Below are 10,926 nucleotides of genomic sequence, written 5' to 3'. Positions count from 1 at the left end.
CCTGTATCTACAGCACCAGAGCTGCTCTAGAAATAGTCTGAGCTGAGTTGAACGGACACTAATGCTCCTCATAGAAATACAGGAAGGGGTTTAATCAAGTTTTGTGTACGGTGGAAAAATTAAGTTCAACAGTACTTATGGACCAAAGAGCGCCTTTTTTTTTTTTTTTTAACACATGGGACTCTTCAAGGTTACTGCCCTTTATAGGTAAACGATTCAGAGGGAAAGAAGGTGCCTTTTTCATTATCGACTTCTTGTATTGAATTGTGCGAAATAATCTTCTGTGAGATGATTTGTACAGATTTCCTTCATATATTTTTTCCTGATAATAAAACAAGGAGAAAAAGAAATCAGCAAATGCCTGACTTCCTAAACATTCTACTGTTTAACTGGTGTGTTAACCCCAGGATACAGAGTGCATTCCAGCCCTACGAGCTAAAGGGGGAGGAAGGGGGCATTGCATCACTGCTGATTAGTTTAGCGACCTGCGCACGTGAAATGTGGGGATATCTTAGAATTCCATGATTGTTAAGACATTTGCTCATCCCATTTGATTTCTGTGAGATTCTCTCTTAATTCTCCTTATTTAGGCCCCCAATGATGGACCCACCGATAAACAGACATTGGAAAAAATACTGGTGGATCCCCTCCGAGTTCAAGCCAGAGCTTGATGAATAGATAGATAAATAAGTAAATAAATAATGGGTTGGGGTTTTTTTAGTGACAAATTCACCTACTGATCTGCATTTGACATCTTCTGTAGCTGGAACTCTGAACTACTCCTGGGGCCTTTCTGAAATGAAGAAGAGGCTCCAGACTTGTGCCCAGGAGCCCCTTCCTCTCCCCGGAGAGCCCTCCCTGCAGTGGGCAGCTGGCACTGTCCTCCCCCACGTCTGAGCCAAGCAGCCTCCTCCCGGAAGCCCACCCGGTGCCCTCCCCTGGGACTCCTGGTGGCCTCCGTGTACTCCATCACCAGCACCCGTGTCCGAGCCTGCTGGGGTCCGCCAGTGCCCAGGTGAGGACCGTCCAAGGAGGGGTGTTTACAGGTTGAGGGCACAAAGGAATCTTGATCCCTGGTCTGCGCGGGGACCAATGGTTTCCTCGCACTTAATTTCTGGCTTCTTAGCTCTGAGTCCTTCTTCCCCTTCTCTTTACCAGGAGGCTATGCTATAGCCCCAACCACTGCTGCTACAGGGCCTCTGGTGAAATACACCCCAAGGGTCCTGAGCCCTTGGGTGGGAAGGATTCAAGGAGGGTGAGCCAGGGGTCCAGGAAAGGACGGTGCCTACTCTATGGGCCCTGCACGGCCAGCGCCTACCCCCGCCTTCCCCGAGCCTGATTCCCTCGATGATGCCCCCAATTCCCACCTGCCCCCCTTGACCCTAACCTGATCCCAGCCCCCTCTGCCTGCCCTCCCCACCCGTACCCCCATCTCCCCGCTCCCGCCCAGGCCCCCGCCTGGCACTGACTGCGAAAGCTGCTCCTTGGCCAGGCTGAGGTTGTTGCAGTCCAGGGCTCTGCGCAGGTCACGCCGTTGGCACTGCTGCTGTCGCTCAAGCAGCAAGGCGGCGCGAGCCCGCTGGACCCTCTGCCGGTCCCAATCCATGTCTCGCTGGCGCTCTTCTTCCTGGAGCCTCTGGAGAGAGGAGAGGTGACTCACCACCGCCTGTCCCCAGCACAAGAGCCCCAAGGGGATTGTCTCGAGGAGCCGGCCTTTCATTTTACAGATGGAGAAACTGAGGCCCAGAAGGGGGCAGGTAGGTGAGCAACGTCATGCCGGAAATCAGAGGAGAGCCCCCCCCCACCTGTCATCATGCTGGTGGCCCAGGTGATTCCCCCTCTTGGGAGGCCTTGGCTGGTCCTCTGAGCCTGAAGGGACAGCAGAGTCTCAGTTCCAACAGTGGTTCCCAGCCCAGGGCTCCATAAGCAAGGCCCATGGGTGTCAGGTCCTCTGCATCTGGGATGCTACCAGTGGGCAGTGGCACCACCTGGCTGGTCACTGGGGTCCTCTGGTCACTTCTAGAATGTGCTGATGCCACAGCCCCACCCCAGGACAATGGCTCAGGATCTTGGGGGTGAATTTCTCTGTGCTCTTTACAGCAGAGTGCCTTGAAAGTATCGTCTGCACTTGCTGTCTCCTGGCCCTCCTGCCTGTTCTCTCTCCAGCCCATTAGACAGGCTGCCACCCCTCCACCAAAGAGGTGACTGCCCAGTGCTGGGTCCGGCATCCAGTCGGCAGCCCGGCAGTGGCGTTTGACCCAGGGGTTCCCACGCTCCCTCTGAATTCACCACTGCTTGTATCCCTCCTACCTCTCTGGCTGCTCCCTTTCAGGCCGCTTTGCTCTTTATAAATGATGGGGGTGGGAGGGGAGGGTCCCTCTGTCTACGCTCACTCCCTTTGTGATCTCCAGGTTCGCTGCTTTAAATACACTCAGTGCAGTGATGACTTCCTGTTTATGTCTCCAGCCCAGATCTCATTCTGAGCCCCAGACTCTACATCCAGCTGCCTGCTGGACTTTACTTGGAAGTTGTGTCAGAAAATATAACTTGTCCACCAGTAGCCATTTTTCCTTCTTTCTTAATAAAAGAATCACCAGCACTTCACTGCCTGGAATAAATACTACATTTCTTCTTTATAGTTTGGGGCAACCTAGTGACTGAGTTGTCCGACGAAATATAAGTGGAAATGTCTTGTGAAACTTCTAGGAAGTGTCCTTAGCGTTCTTACCCCTTCCTTCTTCCTGCCAGCTGGAATATGCATATGATGACTGGAGCTCAAGCAGCCATCTTGCACTAAGAGGTGGGAACCAGGTGATGAGGATGGCAGAACTTTAGTCAATGGTCGTGGAGCTGCCATACCAGCCCTGGGCTGTTTTCTTAAGGATTTAGTCTACATGCAAGAGATAAAGTTCTATTTTCTTTAAGATGGTGTTATTTGGGATTTTCAGCTGAATCCTAGCAGACATAGATATCTAAAGAACATTGCACACAACATATCCAAAATTGTGCTTGTGATTTCCATTCTCCCATGAACTTCCCTCCTGGACTTGTTCCTACCACCATCTTCCCATCTCTGTAAGTGCCAACTCCTTCCTTCTCGTTGCTCAGGCCAGGATGCCTGGAGTAATCCTTAACTCCTCTGTCTCTCATATGCCATGCCAAACCCTTCAGCCAATTCTGTTGGCTCTAACTTCCAAATACATCCAGAATCCGACCACTTCTCAGCACCACTGCTGCCAGCGCCCTGGCCTCAGCCAGCACCATCTCTGACCTCGACCATCAGCCTCCCCAGTGATCTCTCTCCTTCCTGCCTTATCCCCCTAAGTCCACCTTCAACACAGCGGCGGGAGGGATCAACTGTGAGATCCTGTCTCTCCTCTGCTCAGAACCCGCCAGAGCTCCCCATTTCGGTCACAAAAAAGGCAAAGTCTTCCCCAGTGGCCTGCCAGGCCCTCAACCCTCCGCCTCTTGGACCTCATCCCACCCTCTCCCCTCCCTCCACTCCAGCCACCAGATGCCTCCTTCTCTGAACACGTCAAGACGGCCCTTCCTCAAGGCCTTTGCCCTTGCTCTTCACCCCGCCTGATCGTCCTTTCCGCAGACACGTGCAAGGCTCCCTCTGCACCTTCAGCCCTTTGTTCCAGAGCCATTGGTCCCCTGATGACCCTCCTCATGCCCAGCAATCTCAGCCCCTTCCCCAGCCTCCTGCCCTCCCTAGCACTTGTCCTCCTCTCACTAGAACACAGACTCCTTGAGGGCAGCTTCTAGGGCCGAGCGTGACAGTAGCTATAACTAGATGCTTGAGGAAGGTGGCAGGGAGCACAGGGCCCCATCTGAGGGCTTGCGGGGGACAGGCACCAGCTTCTCCTGGACTTGCTGTTTCTGAACCAGGCGGATGTGCTCCAGCTGCTCCCGGCTCATGCCCTTCCAGCGGTTGTGGACCACGCGATGGGGCCCGAAGGAGCTGGCTGCCTGCTGGGGGTTCTCCGAGAGCAGGTCCCCACGCAGCAGGTTGGAGATCTCGGCCAGGTTGTCCTCTTGGTCCTGTTTTTTCTGTTGGATTTTCTTTTCCGCTGACTCCAAGGCCTGCTCAGGGCAAGATATTAAGGGAGATGCTCTGAGCGACCCCGGTGGGACTGAGGCACGGGCTGACAAGTCTCACTTGGGGCCCTTGAAGGAAGAATGTGCTCAAGGGCACCGGGGATGGGGGCGCTTGTCAGGCATGGATGTGGGGAGGCCCTCAGACCCCCAGCTGCCTGGGAGATGCTGGGTGAGTGGACTGGGCTCAGGGGACCACTACCTGTTGGTCGTGTGCATAACTGCTGCACGTCTTTGTCTGCAGTGATTTGCCAAAGCAGGGAGCTGCCTCCCCCTGTTAGGCTGCCATCTCCCCTGGGCTTGGCCTCACCCACCCCAGGACAGGGCTGTGTACCCCTCCGTGTGGTCCTGGTCACCCTTGGACGGCGGCAGGCCACAAAGAACAGCCAACCAAGTGATTCACAGCAGTGGTGATTTCTAAAAGGTGCTCCCACTGCCCGCAACCTCAGCCCCAGGGACAAATAAATTCCTGGCCAAATCCCTATTCACATGAGGATGATGGGTGGAGGGAACGGGCCCTGGCTGTGTGACCTGGAGCAAGTCACCTCCCCTCTCTGGGCTGCAGTTATTTCTCCGTAAAGTCAAGAGACGGATTGAGAGACATTTGTCAGTGTTACCAGTTCTCTTTAGTAATGAATGGACAGGGCACTTTTTGAGGTGCCCACACACAGCAGGTGCTCACAAGGAGGCCAGCTGAACTACGTTACATAAGCCCACGCCTTGCAGCTGGACAGGCTGGGATTTGAATACTGGACTTGCGGTATTTGGAAGTCCAGTATTTGAATCTGTCAAAGCAGCTCAGATTAGTACTTGGGCATCCCAAAGAAAGTCAGTTCCCCACTCTGAGCCCGTTTCTTTATCGGTTAAATTGGGTTAATCACGCCCCTCTGAAAGGGTTGTTGAACACAGTGACTAATAAGAGCAGCCGATTGTTGCAGGGATTAAAAAGAATTGCCGGGCTTCCCTGGTGGCGCAGTGGTTGAGAGTCCGCCTGCCGATGCAGGGGACACGGGTTCGCGCCCCGGTCCGGGAAGATCCCACATGCCGCGGAGCGGCTGGGCCCGTGAGCCGTGGCCGCTGAGCCTGCGCGTCCGGAGCCTGTGCTCCGCAACGGGAGAGGCCACAGCAGTGGGAGGCCCGCGTACCACAAAAAAAAAAAAGAATTGCTATCATTGATGAGTCAAGGAGGCTGGGGCACGCCGGGGAGGTGGCTGTGTGTTTGTCTTCCCCTCCAGACAGAGCCTGGGGTATACACCTGGTTCTTGTTGAATTCTTTCACAGCTGTACAAACCGCCCTTCTGGTGGTGCTTTCCAGATTCTGTAAATGCTTGGCTGTTTCGTCAAACTGCAGCCTTGTCTTCAGGTAGAGATCCTCTGGAAGGAAGCAAAACGCAATCAAACCTTGCGTGCCTGCCCGGAGATCCTTCCGAGATGTGCAGAGCACCCTGCGGAGTAACTGTTTCTCATCACGGCCCCATCCAAAGAAAGGGGGTGTATCGGAAGGCTGTGGGAGATTGACATGAGTCAATTCAAGTAAAGCTCTTAGATGGGTGCCTGGCAGTCTTAGCAATCACCACTGTGGCCTGGTAGTGTCTGCTGTGGATTGGTAATGTCTGCTGTGGATTGGTAATGTCTGCCGTGGAACCAGGGGAGAGGGGTTTAGAGGGCAGCATCGCAGGAGGTAAGGTCAGACTTGTTGGTCCTTGAAATAAATTTGGTTTTTATTGAGTAAAATGAGAAGGTATTGGTTTTGAGCAAAGGATCCAGCTTAACTTTTAATGGGATCATTCTGGCTGCTGGGTTGAGAAAAGACTATAGAGAGACTAGGGCAGAAGCAGGGAGACCAGTTAGAGGTTATTGCAGTGATCCAGTTGGGAGATGCTGACTGCTTAGTCCAGAGTGGTAGTGGAGGACATGGTGAAGGTGGTTGGAATTTGGGATGACTTGCTGCTGGACTGCGTGTGGCATTTGAGGGAAAGGAAGGAGTCAAGATGACTTGGGTTTGGGCCTGGGCAACTAGAGGAACAGAGCTCCCATTGATGGAGGTGGACGGTCAGGTTCAGGGGATGATCAGAGTTTCTTACTGGACACGAACTGATATAGGCTGGACCTATGTCTTGCCCACACACTGAGGGCCGGGAGCGATGCTGAGTTACCCTGAACTCCAGCATCCCACTGGGGCCCGGACAGAGCACAAGCTCAGAAGGTGTTTCCTGCGTGATGAGCACGTGGCTGAAGATGCTTAAATCCTGGAACCCGGGTTCTCATGTTTCTTTCTTTGGCCACGTGGCCAAAGTAACATATTAGTGAGACTTAAAAGACAAAATGAAACAAGAAAAAAAAAAAGGGGGGGGGGATTGTTTTGTTGAAGGAAGTATTGAGACCCATTTGTCTTTTTTGTTCCATTACCTGCGCATTTTTGGTTGGCGCGGGCCATCTTCCATTCCCTTTGCTGTTGCAAGGACCATTCCCTGTTTTGTTCCTCTTGGAATTTCTTCCTCTGATAGAAGTTTAAATCCTCTCCCATGAATTTCTGCATTCCTGATACTGTATTCCGAGCATCATTATCTGACTGCCGGGCTGGAAGATCTTTCTTAAGGGCTAGGGGGTCGGAGAGGTCAAATTCACGGCGAGTTTCTGGCTTCTGAAAGCTCTGTTGGAAATCATTGATAGCTTTACAGAGATTTTTCCTATCTCTCCTTTCCCGGTCTTCTGATATGCATGCGATCTTGTCATTTTGCCTCATTTCAGCAGCTAGAAGAGATACAGCTTACGATTCAGAGGAAAGACATAAATTTGAATCTGAGGCAGGAGATAGATGGGTCCCAAGCTAGGCCTTTACAGCTGGCCTCCCGTGTACATTTCATGGAGCAGGAAAAAGTGGGCTTTGGGCCAGACACTAACAACTAGTCTCCTGTTTGCATTAGGACATAGATGGGCTCCAGGTTAGACATTTAAAATCAGCCTCCTGTTTGCTCTCCGAAATGGAAGTAACAACAGAAACGAGGTAAATAGCCAGGCTTTGTCTCCTGAGGACGCCCGAATTTAACAGTCGTGGCAGGAACAGAGAGGGGCTAACCCTTGTTTGGGTAAAGGATCAAAAGGTCACATATTTCCCATCCTTGGGGCAAGGGAGACATTGCACATGCGCAGAAAGGCTCCTTGGGGGTCAAAAAAGGAGGGGGCACCACTCCATAACAGGTGATGCTAAGGCCGTCCCATAGGCCTCTGGGCTGAAATACCATCTTGCAAAAAAATTTGCGCACGCATGTTGGGGAGGGTCCTAGGGCAGGTCACGTGTGGAAAAAGAAGCCAGATGATTGGCCAAAGGTAAACAGACCCGGAAGAACTGCCCTATATGAATGACGTCACCACCTCTTTACTGGGCCCCTCCTCATTAGGGGGGACACCCACACCCTTTCTCTCCCCGTGTGCATCTCTGCCCTGCTTCTGTCTTAACTAAGCAAACTGTTTCTCTGTATGCTCTCCCACTTGTTGTGCTGTGTCTCTAATAATAAACTTTGTAACTGTTTTTACAGTTTTTGCCTCCGTGAGAAATGCATTTTTCACTGGGGGCAAGAGCTAGGGGGTGTGGTGACTAGGATTCCTGCTTTTCATCCAAGCTCCCCAGGTTCAATTCCAGGGCAGGGAATTAAGATCTTGCTTCACGCCACCACTCACTGCTGCCTCTCCAAGATCAAATCCACTTAAAAAATGATTTTTAGTGATTCTGAAAGTAATCCAACCTTCCAAAAACTTAACACAACCATTAAAGGATTAGTATTCTGAATATTTAAAAAGCACCTACAAATCAACTTAAAAAAAAAAACAATAAACAGCCTAACCAAAAAGGGGGCCAAGGAGAGGAAAAGGCAAATCAATATAAAGAAACCTGAATGATCAATAAACTTGTGAAAAGATCATCAACCTTACAAGATGGGAAACATCCAATGAATTGGAGAAACATTTCAAATGCAAATAATAGCAGGTATTAGTAAGGATGTGGGGAAACAAAGATTTCTCGTTTACTGCTTGTGGGAATGTAACTTGGTACACTTTTATAACTTTGGAAAGCAATTTGCCAACATCCTGTAAAACTGAAAACATACATATACTATGAGCTATCAATTCCATTTCTAGGTACACCAGGAACATGAGCATTGGGACATAATGCAGGACAGTCATTAAAAAACTGGAAAAAATCTAAATCAGTCACCAGTAGAGGAACAAAGAAATTGTGGTTAAAATTCATATGACAAAATATCATAAAGCAATTAAAATGAATATTCTGTATGTAGATCACCTATAAATTCCAAAAATAAACTGTTGAATTTTTTAAATGTTGCAAAAGGATACATTCAATATAACATCATTTATGTAAAATTTTAAAACACACAAATTTTACATTGTCATGGATGTACATACCTAAATAGTACAAGTACAGAAACATGCATGGGAATGATCACACCTCTGAGAAGGGAAGAAGAGGAAAATGGTAAGGTGGGGGAGAGCTTTAGCTATGTCTGTATAACATTTAATTTTCAAAAAGCATGCTTAAGATATCTAAATCCAGTTTGGCAAAATGTTCATATCTTGTCTGGTGGTGGGTATGTATATGTCTGTCACGTCATTTTTGTACGTTTGAATTACTTTTTTAAACAAAAAATTTATTGAAGTATAGTTGACTTACAATGTTGTGTTAGCCTCTGCTATATACAGAGGTTATACATACATATATTCTTTTTCATATTCTTTTCCATTATGGTTTATCACAGGTTTGAATTACTTTAAGCTAGAATTTTAAAAGGTAAAAGGTTTAGAAAATATGAAACAGTATAAAGAAGAAAATCAATTTCACTCATCATGCCATCACTCCAACTTTACCACTGCTGACATTTTGGTATATTTCCTTTCTGTCTTTTTCTAAGCATATTTTTATGTATTTTAAAACATATATATTTATATATGTATTTAAACTTAATTGATAACCCACTGTATATACAATTTTGTACCCTGCTTTTTTCTATTTAAAAAATCTTTACAGTGCTTTAAAAGAAATTGCTAGACATGATGGGGGAAAAGGAATACTATTTGAGTATTTGATCGAAGAGCCGGAACACTATTATTTGAACCATATCTGGTTCTGAGTCAGCTCGGGGGTATGAGCTCAGGAGTGTGTGTTGTCTACTGTAAACAGCTGTCCCCGGTAGAAGGTCTTGAACTTTTTGGCAGAAAATGTGTGTGTTTAAAGTTTTTCATACCCAGTTTTTTAAGAAAACAGAGAAAAACATACATCTATCCTCACAATATATTTCCTACAGCTCACATAGAATTCAATAGCTGCTTTTCTTTTAAGTGAGGAAGCATCAGTGCATTAAGCTAATTGAGCACAAGAAATTGTGAAGTTTTAAAAGGAGGAAGAGCATGAAAATTGCAAGTTTTTACATATGTGAGGAAATGTGAACTGGGGTCGGAAGGCACACAGCCCTGAACCGCTAGATGGCCATTCAGGGAATGCTCACCAAAGGCTTCCTGTCTAGCTTTTTCAGTTGCTTCTTTTATCTTCTGGTCACAAACCTGAACATCCCAGGCTTCTGTGTCTCCCTGGGAAAGGAAAACAAAGGGAATTAGAGCCAGATAATTTGATTCGTTTGATAACAATCCTTCTGTAAGCCGAATCTTGTCATACCCGGATGCTTTTGCTTATAGCTGGTTCTTCAGCCTGTCTTAAATTTCCCTAGAGCTTCCTTCTCCCCTTCTCAGTCAATAGATCCTCATCCTCAGAACACTGTTTAGGCATCACCTCCTCTGGGGAGTCCTCTCTGATTTCCTCTCCCAGCCCCAGTTGGTGCTCCCTGGCAGCCTTTGCTCGCCTCCTTCACAGCACTGACTCCACTGCATTATAATGTGACCATTTTAATGCCTGCCTCCTCCACTCTGGGCTATGAACTCTGCAAGGTCAAGTATTCCCTTGCTCCTCATCTCCTGGGCCCAGCTCAGGCTTGCCACAAAATAGGAACTCCACTGGCATTTGTCAAATGAACGGACTGGAGGGAATTCCTGGCAATGTAGAAAATCCGGCTCAGAGAGAGGAGAATCACGTTCCAGTCTTTGGCCGTTAACTCCAGGCAAGCTCTCTCCCCGCTGCAGGACTCAATTTGCCTGTCTGACAAGGGACAGGGAGCATTATTTGGTCTGTTAAGGTCTCCTCCATCCTCAGCAAAGTTAATACATGGAACAAATCTTCCCGGCAAAGCCTGGAGCCGTCTGCAGCTGTGCCTGGATCAAAAGTTTCATTCCAAGGGTTCATCACCTCTTGTTTCCCGCCGCCCGCCTCGCTCGCCCCCAGCCGCTCCTCCACATTCCCTCCCGGCCCCTTTCCCTTCCGGGCCGGAGGGTCTCACCCCGATGATCCTGTTCCTGGCATTGAAGATCCGTTTCTGCCTGCGCAGCTCCTCATATCTCCTTTTGGCCAGGCCGAAGTTCTCCTCCAGGTCCTTGAGCTGCGCTACCTCCATGACTGTGAATCGCCAAGAAATTCTAAGAGGTTTTTAAAACATGTGAGATTAAAAGAAAAGACAACAAACATAAAACAAGCTCAAGCCAAGCGAGCCTGGCTCCCTAGGAGATTGGGCTGGTGGGATCTGAGCCTGCTCCAGAGGTTCTCAGTCCGGCCTTTACCCACCGCGCCAGAGGCGAGGAGACCCAGTTTCCTCGGAAACAAAAACAACTCCGGTTGCTAAGAAACAGCGCAGGGCTCGCTCGTGTTCTCGTTTTCCTCTCGCGAGACGGCGCAAGGCCCTTCCCGCTCTTTTCTGGCCGGCGTGT

The 10,926-nt window shown here is 49.1% G+C and overlaps 1 protein-coding gene across 1 annotated transcript; it reads right to left on the bottom strand.

The window, feature by feature from the left end:
- Window positions 1–243: 243 nt before the first annotated feature.
- Window positions 244–10,616, bottom strand: RIBC2 (RIB43A domain with coiled-coils 2; the record flags this gene model as incomplete). Its single annotated transcript, XM_082665144.1, has 7 exons — window positions 244–322; window positions 1,470–1,636; window positions 3,859–4,086; window positions 5,354–5,472; window positions 6,508–6,852; window positions 9,621–9,702; window positions 10,503–10,616. The coding sequence occupies 7 exons, from the start codon at window positions 10,614–10,616 to the stop codon at window positions 244–246; spliced, it is 1,134 nt and encodes a 377-aa protein (XP_082521270.1).
- Between the last annotated feature and the right edge of the window lie 310 nt (window positions 10,617–10,926).

Source organism: Grampus griseus (genome assembly GCF_964374135.1).
Source record: "Grampus griseus genome assembly, chromosome: 11".
In the NCBI taxonomy this organism is placed as follows: domain Eukaryota; kingdom Metazoa; phylum Chordata; class Mammalia; order Artiodactyla; family Delphinidae; genus Grampus; species Grampus griseus.
This window is presented reverse-complemented; position numbering and strand designations above follow the sequence as displayed.